At 41.4% G+C, this 18,559-nt stretch overlaps 1 protein-coding gene across 1 annotated transcript in view; it reads right to left on the bottom strand.

Annotated features, from left to right (window-relative positions):
- Nucleotides 1–2,958: 2,958 nt before the first annotated feature.
- Nucleotides 2,959–18,559, bottom strand: part of LOC310819219 (netrin-G1-like) — a gene marked incomplete at both ends in the record, with an annotated part of 30,365 nt that continues 14,764 nt past the window's right edge. Inside the window, 4 exons of the mRNA XM_083690463.1 lie at nt 2,959–3,203; nt 6,919–6,963; nt 7,669–7,695; nt 10,834–11,006. Of these exons, the coding sequence (XP_083546589.1) occupies nt 2,959–3,203; nt 6,919–6,963; nt 7,669–7,695; nt 10,834–11,006 (490 nt within the window). The remainder of the gene's footprint in view (nt 3,204–6,918; nt 6,964–7,668; nt 7,696–10,833; nt 11,007–18,559) is intronic.

Here is an 18,559-nt window from a genome sequence, read left to right as displayed (position 1 = left end):
GAAAGGTTAGCCATAAACATATCCACACTGTCTTAGTAAGCAGTTCATGTAGCCTACAGGAAAGATAGTGTTCGTTTTAGTACTATGGTTGAAGATGTATGTTTCAAAAGTGTCTGGTACCTGCTTCTACGGCTTAGAGTTATCATCCCTTTACAGCCATATACCATCAACCTCCTGGGAAAAATCTGTATCTAAGTGCACCAGACTTCGACGTAAACTTCAAAAAGTTGTGTGAAATGGCCAAACACGGGTGTGCAAAAGCCTTGGACAAATCTCATAAAAGTGTCAAGTTTTATTGCACTAACACACGTTGTAAAGCACTCTTCAGACCTCTTCATCTCAGCTCTGAAACCTCTCAGCCTGATAATATTATCAGACACTCTCAAGTGTCCTACTGTACTCATCATCCTTTGTAGACGGATCCTTGAACACAACCATTAACACCCTAACCATTAATCCACGGGTAATGATACTCTTTGTATTATTATGTAATATTATATATATATATATCGTATATATAGTATATAGTATATATAGTGTTGATGTTGGAGACATATAAATGTTTTCAAAACTCTTTAAAAATTAACATTGATGTGTATTCATTTCTGTGCCTGAGAACATCACCAAGGTTATAATGCTTTGGGTCTCTGTTTGTCTGTATTATTGGGACATTATAATTGATATTGATTGGTTCTGTCAATTAAGCACCAAGCCTGTGCTTTCAATGACATGAGGTATAAAGAGAGGTGAACTTTGCTTAATTTAAGGACCTACTCCATGGACCAGTGCTGACCTGTAACCCCTGACAACTTCACCTGGCAACACAGATCTATACTGATGGTAGCTTGTGTGGGATCTCATTAAAACATGGTTAAACTGAAAAAGAAAAATCTCTTTATGGCATTTAATAATATGATCCATTCCTTCTACCCTGTGCACATTCTTCTTAGTTTTTCCTCTGTATGTAACTCTATTCTATACTGGTAAACACACCAGAGGAGGCTGGTGGAGGTAGAAATTGGAGGACAGGCTGATTGTAATGCATGGTACGGAATAGGGAATGGTATCAAACACATGTGTTTGATACCATTCCTCATTCCATTCCATACATTACAACGAGCCCATCCTCCAATTTCTACCTCCACCAGCCTCCCCTGGAGTACACATACAGTAATTCATCATACTCTGCCATCCCAGATATCTCTCAGTAATGGTCAACAAGGGATTGTTTTTGAAAGAGGCCATTTCTGTAGTAACAAATATGCACCATTCTTCTCTTTATGGCATTTCAAGAGAAGCACCTAGACTATCTAGACTACTGTATCATACAATTAGGTCTTTAATGTCATCCCTATGCGGGGAAATTAATCTCACATATTACATTTGTTACAGTGTTCAATATGTCACTGTCTAGGAGTGACTTCATTTCCATTCAGTGATCCTCCATGAATCAAAGGTAATTTCCAACCTTGTGGCTATATAGAGACAACCACAGCAGGACACAGGTTGTAAATTGAACAAGATCAGCAAATGTTCCCCTCTCCATTAGATTCATGGATTAAATCTGATTATTATTCTTAGCTGGGCAGCCTTAATTAAAGTCATGCACTCTCATTCTTAGCCAGATGGTAAATTTACACATGGGTGATAAAAACAATGGGTGATAGGAAAAAAATGATAAAAATGTACACATGGGTTTAAGCATGAGATCTACAGAACACCACCGTGCATCTTATGAGAAATAATGGAAGAGTGGAGTTTAGGTACTGTAAAATGTAGAAAGGCTACAGTACCAGCAACAATACACACTTTCTTTTACTGCCGGCCCCCAATAATAATAGGTTCTTATATGCACTTTCTTCTGAAATGTTCTGCAGTAAAACAACAATAACACATTGCCCTTTGGTGGAACTGTTCTGTATTTAAGTGTTTATGTATGTAAACATATTCTTTGTCACCAGGTCTCAGTTGAAGAGAGCCATGTGCCACAAAAGCAGAGAAATAAAAAAACCACATCTTTATGCATTCATAGTCGACATCTCCAGTTGCCCTGGCACCCAGGTCGGCAACAATACAAAAAAAAAAGTAATACATCTTTTCATTTGCTTAGTCATGAAAATATCTTTTTTTTGTACAAAAATTAAATACAGTTACAGTATGTATATTACAGTACATGTTTTCCAAACAGGTGAGCTCAAGCATTGCCATGACTACAAAGCCTCCAACAGAAAACATGTACAGGTACTCTAGCAGGTGATTGACTGGTAGTCAAGGGGCATGGTTGTAACATGTGTGCAGAAATTTGACAAAACAAGAATGCCTTTCAGCCAATGAAAATCACCATAGAGTCACCAAAGCACAGTTGGGAAAAAGTGGGGGAAGGGGAAGGGGGGAGGTTCACAAGGGGGAAGAGGCAGTGAAGAAAGGGGGAGAAAGAAGAGATTTTCCAACAGTGGCATCGCCTAATCCCAATCTGCAATACAGATGATATTTCCGAGTTCAAGTGTTTTTTTTAAATATTTTGTACAATTTTAATGTGTGGGTTCACATAATGTTGGTCAGTCTATATGAGAAGAGTCAGTCTGTCTCCGATGTCAACAGTATTTGCAGCCGCCATTTTGAAACAAAGAGGTCCAAGAATATGTTGCTATTGTGAGATTTTAAGACCGTTGTGATTCTGCCAGGCTGTCTTTACCTCTCTTGTATCATCTAGCATGGCTTCATTAATCCATCCACTTTATGAGTGCACAGCATATTGCACTTTATAACCTCATCCATGGTCATGGGGGCTTTTGATACAAAATAAAGTTGATTTAACCCATTAAATAATCCACATTTGCTTTCAGTGTACCCTTGCCCCATGTCTTTGGGGCTGAGGGTCCTTCTCAAGCCTTGCCATCGGTCAAAGGTTTTGGTTTGTTGTCTCTCAGGATGCAACAAGGCCTTGTGGGCGGTCTCTCAGCAGAGCGAAATCGAGATGACCACTAGGGGGAGCAGTAGGAGGAGAAGAACACTTTGAGGACCAACCAGAAGGTGATGGAGGGATGGGTGTCCAGACAAGGGGTCCTCACACCCCCCAGGGTCTTGGCACCGCGCTCTCTCACACAGAATGCCCATGAAGCCTGGAGGACAGTGGCAACGTTGGTGGTGATGGCACGTGCCACCGTTCTGACAGCGTAGCAACGCGTTGTCACACACCCGAGCTGTGAAGAGCAAGAAGGGAAGGGGGATGAGGGGGGAGGGAGAGAGGGAGAGGTGATTAACAGATCAGTCAGTGACAGAAAGGCAGAGCATATCAAGTTCACAAAAGACTAGCTGGTCTCCTTTTCCCTTTTTCCTCTATGTCCGCGGAGGTGAAACCAATGTTGTACACAAGACTAAGAAGACACGGTAAAGAGGCCATTTGTGAGTATTGGAGCACAGCCACAGCTTCTTTTTCTTCTTCTCAAAAACAAGACTACGGATGTGTGAATGATTGTTTATGACAGTGACCATAGAAAGACCTTGCAGGGGTATTTTTAGGGATACCACAGGGAATTCAGAGAAAATAGCCCCTAAACAGAAGAACAAATAAATCATGGCAGCGGCAGTGAAGTAAATAATGGGTGAGTTTGGGGAAATGCAGAGCATTGTTGAGTGATTCATACTCTCTGTGGGAAAAGCAGAATTGAATTTGGTTCCCTGTGGCAGTAAGCACATGGAGGAGTGAATGGGCTCATGAGAGCACAGGGGTTGAACAATCCTCTCTTCCTTCCCTCCTACCAAGAACTCCACAGGATGGGTACCTTTGGTATGCAAATAGGCATGTGCATGTGATGCAGCAAACAATGTGAGATTAGCCGCTACTGTAAACTTTACAGCAGACACACTCCACTGGGGTGAGGATGCCATACAACACACGTACTACTTCATTTATTTGAAAACATGATACAGAGTAACCTAGGGTGTGCTTATTATAAGGGAACAACTCATATGTACAGTAAATCAGGAAATGTTTCTCCTTCTCTGACCATTGCCCAATGCCCTGACCATTTGCTAAATGGTTTTGATCAAAGAGAGATAACCATTGTTGGGTTGAGCTGATCTCTTTACAGTATGAAGTCCCTCATTACTTTAGATCCTTCTGAATAATAATGAACAATTGATGTAATGTTCTGAGAACACTGTAAATAAGTACCATACTTTTCAACTGTTCTCAGAACATTGTCAGATGTCATTCTTGCCTAGTTATGTAAGTATAATATTTAACCCTGCATAAATGATTATCTTATTTTTTGGTTTGCTGTAATATGGCTTGTTCATACCAAAACCCCATATGAATGAATGGATTCAAATAGCAATGGGGAAATTCCATTAAACATTTCAGAACTTGGGCATTCCCAATATGTCTGAAGAATTTTTAATTTCTTTAACATTCTTTGACGTTCTCGGCTTAACCTCATTCAAAGAGCCAAGTATTTGACAGATTCTGGCAGATTTTCAATGTGGCTAATATTTGCTATTGTGTGTAATTTCTCAGCAGACTGACTCTAACATTCAAAACTCCTAATCTCCAGACTTTGCAAGTTTACTTTGTTGGCAGTGTTCGAGGGATTATCCATGTGCTCAATGTCCTCCACAAGACCCCCAATTGCCATTGTCTTTCTGGAAGCATCTTTTAGCCCAGAGTTTATGAGGGATTGGGACTGAGCAGGCGGAGATGAAGGCACAGCGGCTGCTGCTTTGGCAGACTTGACTCTTCTGAAGTCCAGTGTCAAACACAGGCGAACGCGTAGGACGAGATCGCTATGATCTCACATGGAGATGGGTGAGTGGAATGTACAGTATAATATCCCACATTGCTTGGCACTCAAACTAAGTCATCGTTAAACAGATCCTCTTGTAGTTTCTCCATATGCCTAGTCTATTAGCCAGATCTATTTAGACAGCTCTCCAGTTAATCGCCTCATGCGTTAACTAAAAGTCTCACTTGTATTTGCACTTGTGTTGGACCTTGACACTGTGAGAACACTAAGGTTCAAGTCCTGGCCAAGGAGCAAACACAGTGTCCCTGAGACATATGTGCAGCATTGCACCTTTGTCAGATAGTGTGACACTTCTACAGGGGAACTGTCAAAACAGATACGTCCTAAGGCCATGGTATTGCAAGCAGATCGTCATAGTCCAGTGTCTCTACAGTACTGTACTGTACTGATACTCAATGACTGCTTGACTTATATAATAGCCAAACCTTCTTCTAAGTGAGGAGTTTGATTCACTCAACAGTGATTGACTGATCATTTATGGCAAATGCTGTTGTGTTGTTTGTCATGTATTAAATTATCCTCTAAATGAATCAGTTAGTCCATGAGGGATTGAGTATTGCAAAGCAGGTCACCAAAAAAACAAACAGACTATGTGACCACAGAAACCACAGAGTCAGACCCAATATGCAGACAGGGTTACCATTCCATAGATTTTATTCTGTTTTCAAAGGGACAATCTGTCACCCAAACATGCTCAGGCAGTTCTCTGATCCCCTATTCTGAAGAACTGTGAACTCCTTGACGTGTTCTACTAAAATATAAACTGTGAGATTTTGATTTGTGAAATATGGCACCCCTTAATGTTGCATGGAATTGAGAGTGACAAATCAGTATTCCAGAGCACAGTCTGTCACTTTTCAATGATCGTCAAGTTAAGAGTCTTAGATAGTGTATGATGTAGTAAAGCTGGAAGTTGTGTGATAGTTTGGATAACGTTTGTTAAAGATACTGTTTGTTGCATGAACTCCTCTTACAGGAATCTAATATAATAATATACATTATTATACTAATATAATAATAACATCCAGTTTTCTGTCATCACAAGTCAGATGTTACCTCTCTAATATGTTTAGCCTGTAATTAAATCATGGAATCGCGTTAAATACAGTATGTCTTAAATAGATCCATCAGTGCAATTCTTAATTACGCTGGAGACAGTTTTCAGATAGTGGAGTTGCTAATTATACAGTCGGCAGTGAAACTGAATGGTGATGCTTCAATTACATCTGATCAATATCTTGCTCCATGATGTCAGCTTGAGCTGTAATTCAAGTTCAGCCATCTCCTTTTATTTCATTAGTTAGCTGCCAAGCCCATTAGTTATGACTTGAGCTCAATATGAGCTATCAGCAGCGCACTAGCACTATTTACCACAGTGACTGATAAAATATGGGGCATGTATAGGATTATTTACATTGTCTAGTCACACCCACAGCTCAAGGAGAAAGATATGGGGAAATAACCAGTGAAGATCCCCCTTGTGCTTTTCCTTGATCCTAGAAATCCCTAAAAGTCTCCTTTTAATTTCCTTCTTCTGGCTGTGAGGGCAGGCATGCAGGCTCGCTGCAACACTTGCTAAATAGGGTATCTGTGCATGAGGATTATCTGGAGATAGCTTGAGATCAATCTACACCCCCCCCCCCCCCCAGTAGCGTCCTCTCTCTTCTCTTTTCCCTTTTCCTCACCTCTTTTCCCTTCTCTCTTTCTCTCTCTCCCTCTCTCTGTGTGTGAATGGCAGAGGGGATGCACCTCCTGAGAGGATTCAAGTCATTAAAATGGAGGGAATGATCAAAGAGCCTGGCAGGCGGAGGAGGTGGAGGTGATCATTGGAGGTGGACTGTTCCTTGCAGTGTTCACATACAGAGGTGTCTGGCTTGTAAGTGGCAGCGTGTGTGTTTGTGTGTGTGTGTGTGTGTGTGTGTGTGTGTGTGTGTGTGTGTGTGTGTGTGTGTGTGTGTGTGTGTGTGTGTGTGTGTGTGGTGAAGATAATTGTAAGCCCCCCATCAATTCATAAATGTTTTTTTTTTCATCTTTAAATTGCCCTCCTTTTTTAATATATTTATATTGCTCTCACTATGCTAATGTTTGTAGAGATAAAGCCTACACAGCCTACCTTGATTACGGTTTGCAACACCGAGAGATGAAGCATTTGCTTGATCTGTGTAAAAATGGGAGAGGTCATATGTTAGCCTACAGTGAGTTTATTTGATCAGATACTATAGTTCATGCTGGGTTAGATTGAATGCACACGGACAGCATGCACAGATCTTGTACTTGAATTAGTCATAATGACACTCAATGATGTATGTACGTACATGCATGACTAGACATTGTGCACCATCTGCGCGAAGGTGGTTTAGATATTCAAGTTTTGATAGAAACTATGGGGTCTTTATGGCTTTTTTGTGGGGTGTGGACTGATAAGGCTAAATTACTTCTTGTCTTTCTCATGCAGCATGGTTGGGTGTGTATTTTGACAAGCAGAGGTAGCTTAAAGATGTTCACCATGGTGATATGGGGATATGAACATTGACTATGACAGAGCAACTTGTTTTGAATCTAGTGTTGTGGTATGCAAGGTGAAGTTGGTTTCAAAAGCTATTCTGCTAACAGATACACTTCTGACAAGCTCTGAATGAGACAGGCAAATTTAACTGAAAGAGACTAGCAGAGAGAGATACTGAAGTAGGCTACTTTGTGACAGTTTCTTTTCAAATCCTTGTCCTTGACATAACATTTGTATTCATGACTCAACAAACAAATGGGAGATAGATAAATAAATAAAAAGAGAAATCAACAATCCATATCAAATGGATTTGTCATTTATTGCAGGCATGCCAATTTCAAAATGTGATTTACTTACGCACTGGTCCATGACTGCTGTGAATACCTGTGAACAGAACGGGACAACACATTATCAAAGTATGCATTATATTTCATCTGTGCCCCAAAAAATCCAGTATATTGTAAAACAGCAAACTGTTAACAATATGAAAAAATGTGTTGAGTTGAGGTTGAAAAGTACAACAATATTCTTGAAGAAAGATTCAAAAGAAAGATAAAGATTACAGATTAAAATGACTTATTGCGCACTCTGACAAAACAGAAATTCATTTTCACTTTGATCATTTGTTGAAACCTCTTGACTTTTACTCAAAGATTGTCAGTCCTCAGAGAGCCATTGTCAGAGAGCCATTCCAGGCAGCACCACCCCACACTGCACACTGATTAACAATTATGCCACAACAGTGAATCCTGGACACTGCATAGGACTACACACAAGCCCTCCTGATGATAATCAGCCGCTTGGAATGGCAAAATGTCAACAGAATCAAAATGGAAATTGCAGTGCTCTGTCATTATCAACAACAACAACAACAACAACAACAACAACAACAACAACAACAACAACAAAAAACGACAACAAGAGTTTACTTCTTCAGGAATGGCCCAATCTAGGCAACTGATTTTCCATGCATGCCATTTACATTTACATTTATGGCATTTAGCAGACGCCTTTATCCAAAGCGACGTACAACAAATACATTTGTTTAAGTAAGTGAATCATCTATCCAACAGTCATCATAAGACAAAATAATCAATGCTCACACCAGGGGCCATTGGCAGTCGTAATGCCAGTAGGCTAGTTTTTTCTTTTTTTTTAATATATTTTATTAGCAGGAGAGAACTTGTACAGGGGGGTAACAGGGGAGAATGCCCAATGCTGGTCAAATGTACACAACATAGCTGTACTATGAAACTATCATGACTTCATGCTCTGTACCAGCTGTAGTTCTATTCATTTTTATTGGCTAAGAATGAATGGATCATGACATAATGAACAACCAAAACATGAATCTGTAGAACCCATTAACATGTAGAGGGCTATTTGTCACATTATGGTCGTCATGATTGCACAATGGCACCATTGTTTGAACCGTATATTAATGCTAGCTGGCTCCTAGCCTTCTGCTTTCATTGTTTTCACCAGCAGTTGGGCTGCACTTTCCCTGCAATCACAGACATCTCCATGCCTGTTCAATACGTCTCAATTGTTTTTGTTTGCAGGCAAATGAAAGGCAGTCTGTGATTACGTTTTGGAAGAATTTCTCCCCTTGTTTGTATTCATTCATCTACTAATTACAGCTTGGGAAATCATAACAACTGCCGGCAATTACGTCCTATGGCAGCAACTGAAAGCAAAGTATGTATGCCTTTCCTAACACTTCGAGCAGTAGACTGACAAATAGAAACCATGTCCCAATACTGGCTGGAAAAAATGGCGAATGGACAAAATAGGTATTTTTAAAGCCCAAACCTATTCGACAGTTCTATCAAGCTCCAACCCAAACCCTTCTTAACCTCTGAACCTGTTTTGTTAGAGAAGATGACTCAAAGCTCCCTGCAAAGTGGACTGTCAACATCATTCCAGAACCGATTCCTCTTGGTCTCTCCAGGCAACTTTCAGGCATTGTTTCAAACATTGAGGGAGGGAAGCCTTACACACACGCACACGCACACGCACACGCACACGCACACACACACGCACACACACATACATACACACTCACACACACATGCACACACCTGACACATGGAGGGTCACGTCCATTCATACAGTATATCTGCAAACAGTACCTTAGGTCCTGAATATGTAATACCCCATGTCTCTACCTGGGAGATAAATTACCCTTGTGATTAAAGAGGATGCCTTGATGACAGATGAAAGCTATTAAACCATAATTAAATTTTCCACTTTCAGCAAATTTGTCTTTATATGTGTTGAATATCCTCAAGGGGAATATGAACGGCCAAAGGAACAAAATGCATGTTGCAGATAGAACTGGGCTTCACTTATGTAGAGAATAAGGATAATTCAAGACAAAAGTGTATTCACCCCTGGGGCGAGTGATGTTATTACGTTAGTGCCATATGCAACGTTATTGCATTCTATGTTCCTGCCAAACAAGTCGTAATATTGCTTTTGATATGGCTAGATCTGGGTTTCATCAGTTCAGTGCAGATGCGTCCAAGTGTTGGATTTTTAATAACGGGCTGTCAATCTGAGAACCGGCCCCACATTGCAGGGAGAATCATAATACTGGAGATGCACAAGGGGGAAATCAATCTCCTTAGAGTTCACACAGACAAACACGCGCGCACACACACAAGCATGCGTGGACACACAAACGCATGCACGTGTGCGCACACACACACACACACACACACACACACACACACACACACACACACACACATACACACACACAAACACACACACACACACACACACACACACACACACACACACACACACACACACACACAATGACCACATGCATGCGCACATCCACAAATAAATAAACAATCAAGCCAGAAACACAACAAAACCTCAGCACGTACTATAATGCAAAAGATCAATGCACTTCTTTCAGTGTAAAACATTGTCTATGCTCCACCAGTCATGGTACTGCAGGCATATGGCCTGTGCTTCACAGCCGTGACAGCTCTCCTCTGGGTAAACTCAGTGTAGAGACCAGAGAGCTGGCCTCCTACCATCTGGACAGACCCAAGCTGGGCATACACCTCGCTCCAGAGCGGGTGCAGCGTTAGCGCCCGCATTAGATTTATTAAGGCAAGGAGCCCCCTGCCTTAGTCCAGGGATTTGACAGATGCGCCTGTTCTCTCCACTAAGATTACGACTGGGATAACTGGAAAGCACACCTTGTGCCTCTGAAAGGTCATGTGAACAGGCAGAAAGATATCCAGACACACCACATTATAGACACGCATACTAGTCATGGAGTTCTCATTATTTTTTTCATTACAGTGTGTAACCGCATACAGAAGTGGTTTTAGATTGAAAGGTAAGGTAGGCTATACTAGTACGACTGGACAGAACAAAAGAGACACACATTTATAACTGTCATAGTTATACTATAGGTGGATGGATGATAAAAACAGATGTGTGTACATTTAGAGACATACAGGACAGTATGGAAAATGGCTGTCAAGGTCTACTACTCACATATGTTAGCTGTTCCTTTGGGAATAGGCAGGTAGGAGCCAACACTCCAGGTTCGTCCGTGGTAATGTCTCTTACATCGACCACAGTCGGGTCCTGTGGTGTTGTGCTCACACTCACAACCCAGCTTCCCTTTGTCAAACACACAGCTGTTGGCATGGAGATTGCACTTGCACCTTAGTAAAAAAAAAAAAAAGACAAAAAAGCAAAAGCAGAAAAGATGTTAGTACATACTGTATACAGTATGCTGTGTGAACTCTTTCAGTTACTTGGATCCAGTCAGAACACAAGATGGCTTTTCATCGTCCTTGTTATGCTAATGATAATACCTTTTGTTTTTCATTAGAAGGTAAACTGAATTCCTGGTGGGCTAAGACTTAGATCGCAGCACATTCCGTGGAAAAATAGCTTCATCATATTCTCCTCTCCCTAAAACAAAAGCTTGTTTGTGGATGCCTCTGCAGAAGGAACAGAGCATCAAATAAGGTCACACTTGTGACTCTAAAGCCAAATGAAAGGCCCTCTAGAACATTCTCTAATTGAGCACAAAACAGTGAGCTGATAGAGTTGACTGTGAAGGGATGCCAGAGGAATCTCTGCTTCTTTTCTCTTTTCTTCAAAGTTGCTCTGAAGTCTGGTGAGGCAGGCGAGGAGAGGAGAGGCGAGGAGAGGGAACCTGCAGGCAGGTGTAGTGGTCGGAGGCGTTTATTAGGCTGAGCTGTGGCAGACCTGACAGATGTTCAAGACTGAGAAGAGAGGAGCTGAAAGTTTAGAGACACTGAGCCAAACATACTGCTTTGTCTCCACTGAACCTGTTTCTCTGTTTTATGGCACTTGAAATAGAACGGTGGGATAATAGTTTGAGGACTAGAATATTAAATTAAGGTTTGAGGGTAAAAACCCTGGGAAGATATTTAATAGATTGTGTGGGAAGTGGTAATCAAACCTCCTCTGCTTTTCCTAAGGCATGTGTTTACCGGTACTTGCTAGTATAGAACAGTGTGATTGGCTAAATAGTTTCTAAATATAGCCTACTGTTCATGGAAAAATGAGAAACACTTTTGGCTGGATAATATTGTCTTTGTTGTCACAGTCATGAACAATAGTGGTTTCATATTCCATATGCATTCCAAATATAATTCTCAGTCTTTGATTTTGCAGCAAGGAGGCAAAAGGTTACAACCAGCGACCTCCACCTCTCATGGTGATATTGAGGCGGTAATTGAGATTATTGAGTGTATCTGACATTGTAGCCCTCTCAGGAGAGTTGCTTGGCTCATGGTTTCATATCATGCCTATGTTTGTTTTTACGGAGCGCTTCCGAGGAAAGATTTCTCCCATTTGCGGCCTAAGTGGTTCGGATATGCTGCCAACCCTCCCCAGCGAACATGAGACAGAGGAATTAGAGAAACAGTCAGAAATACATCCATTCTAATTGACTTCCTGCCCTCTGTGACATCTCTCTCATGAATGATAGATAACTGCGGGAAAGAGAGAAAACAATACTGTGTTCTACTGGTCTGGGTGAATGAGAAGTCACTGTGTGGTCAGTTGATGATGTCAGGGTACATAGTCTTACCTCCACGTAGTCTTATAAGCTGTAAAATATATGTAACTGTCTCAGTCAGGGCTCATGCAGGGCGATGCATCAAGACAGCATGATTCCAAATCACCTCTGTTACACAAACATATTATACTTGAGACGTCCATATACTCTTATTAGCTGTGAATACCCATCTGACACATCTCGCTGGGATATTTGCTGTCATACCGGATCAAATATGAGCATAAATTCATGGAGGGTAAATTACTCCTGTAAATTTCACCAAGTGCTCCCTACAGTCCTTAACTTTTTAATCAATTAAAGTATCAGCTTCATAATTAATACCAACCTCCTCCTCTTCTCTGCAGACAGGAACAGTTCCCTGTAGTAAAGAGCAATGAGATTTGACCTTCCGCTTAATTAAAAACCAGCAAAATCTGGATCATCAGGCCCGAGTCATTCAGCCAGCGAGTGCCCTGAAAGCAGAGGATCCACTCACTGGGGAACCTCTCTGGGACGCTGTGCTTTTGCCGTCGGCATTGTCATATTGAAATCAGAGAGCAACCCAGAGTCTCATTATGTCCCGGTCACAAGGGGGTAGTCCCTACACAGCCAGCCTCTTGAACTGGCACCATTACAAAAACGCGTTTCATAAAGTTTTAATGACCTTTTATGCCCCCCTAGTCCCTTTGGCATTGGGTATTATCCTTTATCTAAAACACTGACCCTCTCTGAATTACAGTGTCTCATCCAGGTTCTCACTCTCCTCCCTTTCACCTCCCCCTTCTTTCTTTATTTCAGGTATAAATGTTACACTTGTGCATTTTTTTCTAAGAGATTAAACTGGAGAGGTTGAAAGGATTGCAAGGGATGAAGAGCAACAGTACACATGATAGCAACAGTACACATGATAGCAACAGTACACATGGCTAACACACAACATAACTAGCTAAAATAGGATTCAGGTTTTCTTTTTTTTAATTGGGGATGCTGCCTTATGAATGGTAATAAATTCCCTCCCACCTACACAAAGATAGTAAAAAGATAGTATACTGTTTAATGAGAGTGGCCATTTCATGCCATTTACAATTTCTGCACACACATAAACACCACACATTCCTACAGTACACTCTTTAATATCACCTAAAGCAACTGACAGAGCTACTTTCCTCTGAATAGAAAGTCAAGTCGGCTGCCATCCCATGTCAGTTCACTCTGTAGTGCCTGACCTTGATGTCTTTGGGCTGTTTCACAGAGTGCGGCTGACAGTGACAGCTCAGCTCAGTCCGTGGTGATTTCTCTTCCCTATTACAGCTCCTAAAATCCCCCGTTCCAGACAGGAGAGTGCAGAACTTGTTAAACAAGGGCCCACAGTCGCTTTTAACTTCTTAAGAGGCACTCCCATTCGAGACCGTCTACGTTTTTCATTGCTCATGTACTCTATATGAAGGGCAGAGGGCTCTAGGCAATAGAGATAAAAGGTCTAATGCAAAATATTTTAAATAAGAGCGCAATGTTTAGCAAAACTATACATGACCATGGCCAGACCCACAATATAGAAACAATGTAATTTTGTATCAGCAAACCTTTTGAATAAGTGATGCAATTCTGGTACACAAATCTAACAAGGGGAGGATAACAATATGAGATGACGGCTATCAAGTTGCATATTGAAACAACATTTAAATTGCACTGCAGCAACTGAGTGAGACAACAGAATGTGGGCGCTACTTATGTCATTAATAAGATAGGCCGGCATTTAGCTGAAGTAATAAAGCGTAAGACTTAATTGCGCAAAGCCATCACTAATTACTGTTCATCACAAAGCCAGCATCTACAGCAATCAAGCCTATTACATTAAATTAGAACATATTTGCACAAGTGAAAAGATCTATTAAGGATGGTAATGCTGGTTGGCCTAGGCACCTTAAACAAACACTTTAAAATCGGGGGGGGGGGGGCAGAAGTATGTTTCCCCCCCTCCCGACTATTTTTACCATATAACCACCATCGCCTAGTAACTAATTTCATATTTAGTCAAAATAAGTGTTATCAGACATTCATATATTGCAGTCAGTCTTTTCTAAATGCATAATAAATTATGAATATTATACAGTTTTAGACACCCCCCAGAAAATGAATGAATTTAGAATTTTGACAGCTTGGAACTAACCACCTGTGGTTAGCTGTATTACTTCAATCATGCACAACACTCTTAGCAAACAGGGTTCCAAAATGATTGTCTGTCGGGTTCTACTTTCTCATTGGTAGGACCAAAAACCACACTACCTACCTTACCTCTGACTCCCTTCAGAGGGGACCAGAGAAGTTCACACTATGTCCAGGATCGAAGATGGAATTCAGCTCCACACTGTACAAATGCATACCGTTAAGTTCCTGAAAACTTTTTTCCCCACATTTTTCGTGAGACACTGAGAAGCCTGTCTTTTACAGTTGTGAAGAGATGAAGGGTGCTGCAGAGAGTTAGCTCTTGCCCAGCAGAAGTTGGAGATCAATGTCAATGCTACCAGGTCAACCCAGAGTGACCCCCCCCCAACATCTCCCGGGGAAGGAGGGCATACTTCCTTTGATGTCTGTTACATGAAGAGGCAGAGTGGTGAATGTAAACTACAGGTGCGGATAGACCTGGGTAGAGTTTCATCAAACGCAAAGGAAGTCTGTCTTGCTGTCACGATGTTTACTAGCAATATGATCCATGAGGGGTATGGTCCATTGGGCCATCGCAGGGTTATATTCACTGTTGGGAGATTTCACTACATGAGAGGGACTTCTTAGGTTCATCCCAATTTGTGCTCATATTTTGCTGCATCTGATTGTATTTTTATGGTTTTCTTTCAACTGCAAAATCTGTCACTCCGATCTCTGTGTTATTAGATCTTGATGCACGGCGATCCCAAGCACATTCTGAACATTCTTAACTTATCATTCTTTGTGAATGTACGCTGTTAGAACTAACTAAGCCGTGTGTTTTTTTGCGAGACGCTTTCAAATTCAATGTCTGTGCGAGACACTTGTCATTCAAAACACACAACAATGTAACCCCGCCCGAAACCCATTTTGACATGCTAATTTGACAAGGCGACATGATGAAAATCAATGTGTAAATCGAAAGGCCATAAACCTGCAGCAATCCCCATCTTATCAGAATGAGAAAATTAGGCGCAGCCGAGCTGTAATATAACCATTTCGGTCAAGGCTGCTGAAGTCACAGCCAAGCAATATGAAGGATTGATCAGAGAGATGGAGAGAAAACCCCCATGTAATACGATGGAATTTACCTATAATATCCCATAATAGCTCTACCATTGATGGTATTGACAGTGGTTTTATTTGAAAAAATATTGCTTTTCGACCAACTTTTCAAGGTTTTTGAAGTGCATTGACCACTGAGACTGTCACTTCCAAAGTGCTTTAGGTGTTTGCTGTGAATATACATACATATACTTTTGCTGTGAATATACATTCATCAGGCATTTAAATGTGACTTGTTTTGACATGCAAACAAATCTCTTGTCTTATTCATGAGATTAGATAAGGTTGTCAGGTTGCAAGGTGAGGTGGTATTGAGGTCATTTATATTAATGGTAATATAGTTTAGGTCACCACAGAGTGGGGAAAGGTACAGTAGGACATTAATGACAAAGACAGTCCTGCTTCGTATTGACTCTTTTTATGTCTTGGTTGCATTTAAACTTTTTATGAGGACACTTGTGAGTTCTCACCTCATTACGGTTTGTTGTGTCACCGTGAAATTGAAGAGTCCGATTAGACTTGTTCTCATTTTGTATGCTGTGGCCAATGTTATCATTCGTCTGGGTGTAATGTAATACATCTCAGGCAAATTGTTTGTGTCTCACCTCGAGATATAAAGTCGACCCCACCAGGGCTTCCCAAATTGCCAGAGAAATATTAGGAATGCATCACAAGTTAATTCCCCCCGCTCCAATTTTCCGGTGGAGTGAAATGAATTTGAATTTGCGTGGCTTGGGCCGGCATCACTGGAAGCCGTGCCTGTGATTTGTTTCAATGACAAGGCCTATTATAGAGCTTTTGCATTGATGTAGGCGTATGGTATGGTAATATCTACACCCCCCACCCCCACCACCCTTGGTTGGGGGCCTCCTCGTCCTTACACACAAATCTGCTGAGACGAGCAGGGAGCATTGATGGGAGAAGTCTGGGAGGATATATTATGGAAATAGGAGAGTGTGTTTGTGTGTGTGTTTGTGTGTGTGTGTCTGTGTGTGTCTGTGTGTGTCTGTGTGTGTGCGTGTGTGCACGTGCATGCATTTGCAGATAGACTACCTTCACTTCACCATTAAAATTGTTCAGTACAGGTGAAGGCTTGATCATACAGCTGTGTTTGTGGAGCGAGAGGACATGTTGATATTCATGTTTACCACTGTGGCTCAAGGGAGAGTTTATGTTGATGTATTTTCCATCCCTCATTTATTATTTACAAAGAAAGTAAGAGCTCTAATGAGAGCTAATTAAACATCAGAGACTGGGCGATGATTGGCAGAGAACATCGCCACATGTGACACGCATCTGGTGGGGGATAAACGACACGTTCACACAGCCCAGATATGGCATCAGACTGGCTCTGTGTGTAGTAACACCAGGAGTCATTTGAACCCGTGCCTGAACCTAGGTCTCCAACGCTGCCAATCAACCTGGTTGGGGTTGTTATGGTTCACAGGGCTGATGTCGGGAGAAGAATTGCTCTGCGTGAGGGCAAAGGGGTATGTGTGCGTGCATGCATGTGTGCGTGCGTGCGTGCCTGCGTGCATGCGTGCGTGTTTTTGTGGAGGAACGGAGCAATTAGGACACACTTTTCACGGGTTTGTGTGCCACATTCATAAATAAGAAAGCCAGTGTGCGGTAAACGCTCAGTGTGTTGAAAATGTATGGAGTGATGAAAGTCTTATCCAGACCTGACATTGTTGACTCTTAAGTATAATTCAGAGAAGGATTTATGGCTCCATGCTGCAGGTAATGTGCTATCAATATGCGCTAAGAGTAGATTTTCAAAGATGAGGACCGTATTATCATACAGAATGTTGTTCTTGTAAAATAAATATGTTTTAGCATCACATCTTTTGCGGTCGGCAATACCATCAATCCTTCCAGTTCTTCCCACATACACTGAATTTATTGAATCGTTCAAACATGGGACTATCACATGAGTCATGAACATCGTTGAAGATTCAATGGAACTCGGATATTGTTCATGTCATGACTGCAGCATAGGCTGATAGGGAGAACGAGTGAACAGTGTCTTCCCTGTCCTTTCAGCATTTCCGGGCTTTATAAACATTACAAAATAGGAATGATAGAATCTTCACAGCAAGGATTATATCAAATCCTTATATCTAAGCATCCTTGAGAAGATGTCATGGCTCAACCTATCATTTTCAGTGCGCTATCATTAGAAAGATTAAGTAGAACTCCGAGGTTCAGTCTGTAGCTATATAAGGATTTGTAACCTCACAACCCTGAGGGTACACAGACATTCACAAGGTGCTAATCTATAAGGAGAATATTCTACTCTACAGGGTGATACAGTACTTCAAGGAGAGACTTTTAGGCTAAAGTGTGATACCTAAATTGTCACTGAGGAGCGGTTAACAGCTCAAATCTTTGAATGCATCCTTTGAAGTGAGTGATAGTTATTTTAGCTCGGTCACCAGAGAGAGAGAGAGAGAGAGAGAGAGAGCAACAGTTAGCTCACGTGTGTCAGGGTAATGGCTTGGCAAAGCTCGCAACTTAATTCAACCATGAATGCCCTTACCTGATCGGCATCACTGATCCCAGTTTTGAAAGTATCCAATTGCGAAACATTGCAATTGCGTACACCTCACACCGCAATTGCATTTCCACTTCTTCATTTACAATTATGCCATTTAGCCAATCGCCTTCTGGTTTAACTGCACACTATGTGGAAATGCGGAGTGCCATGTTTGGAGTTTTCCACCATGGCTTCGGGTATAACGTTAATTTGTATGGATATTAAGCAGCCTTTTGGATATTTCGTAGAGCCGATGAACATCTCTGAAGTGAAGGTAAGTGACGCGGATCAGGTAAGGGCACATGGTTGAATTAAGTCGCAAGCTCAGGCAAGCCATTACGACGACACTCCACCTCATAAAATGATATTGTGGGTTG

Source organism: Argentina silus (genome assembly GCF_951799395.1).
Source record: "Argentina silus genome assembly, chromosome: 18".
Taxonomy (NCBI): domain Eukaryota; kingdom Metazoa; phylum Chordata; class Actinopteri; order Argentiniformes; family Argentinidae; genus Argentina; species Argentina silus.
The sequence above is the reverse complement of the archived record's forward strand: the minus strand, read 5'-3'. Positions and strand labels throughout refer to the sequence as shown.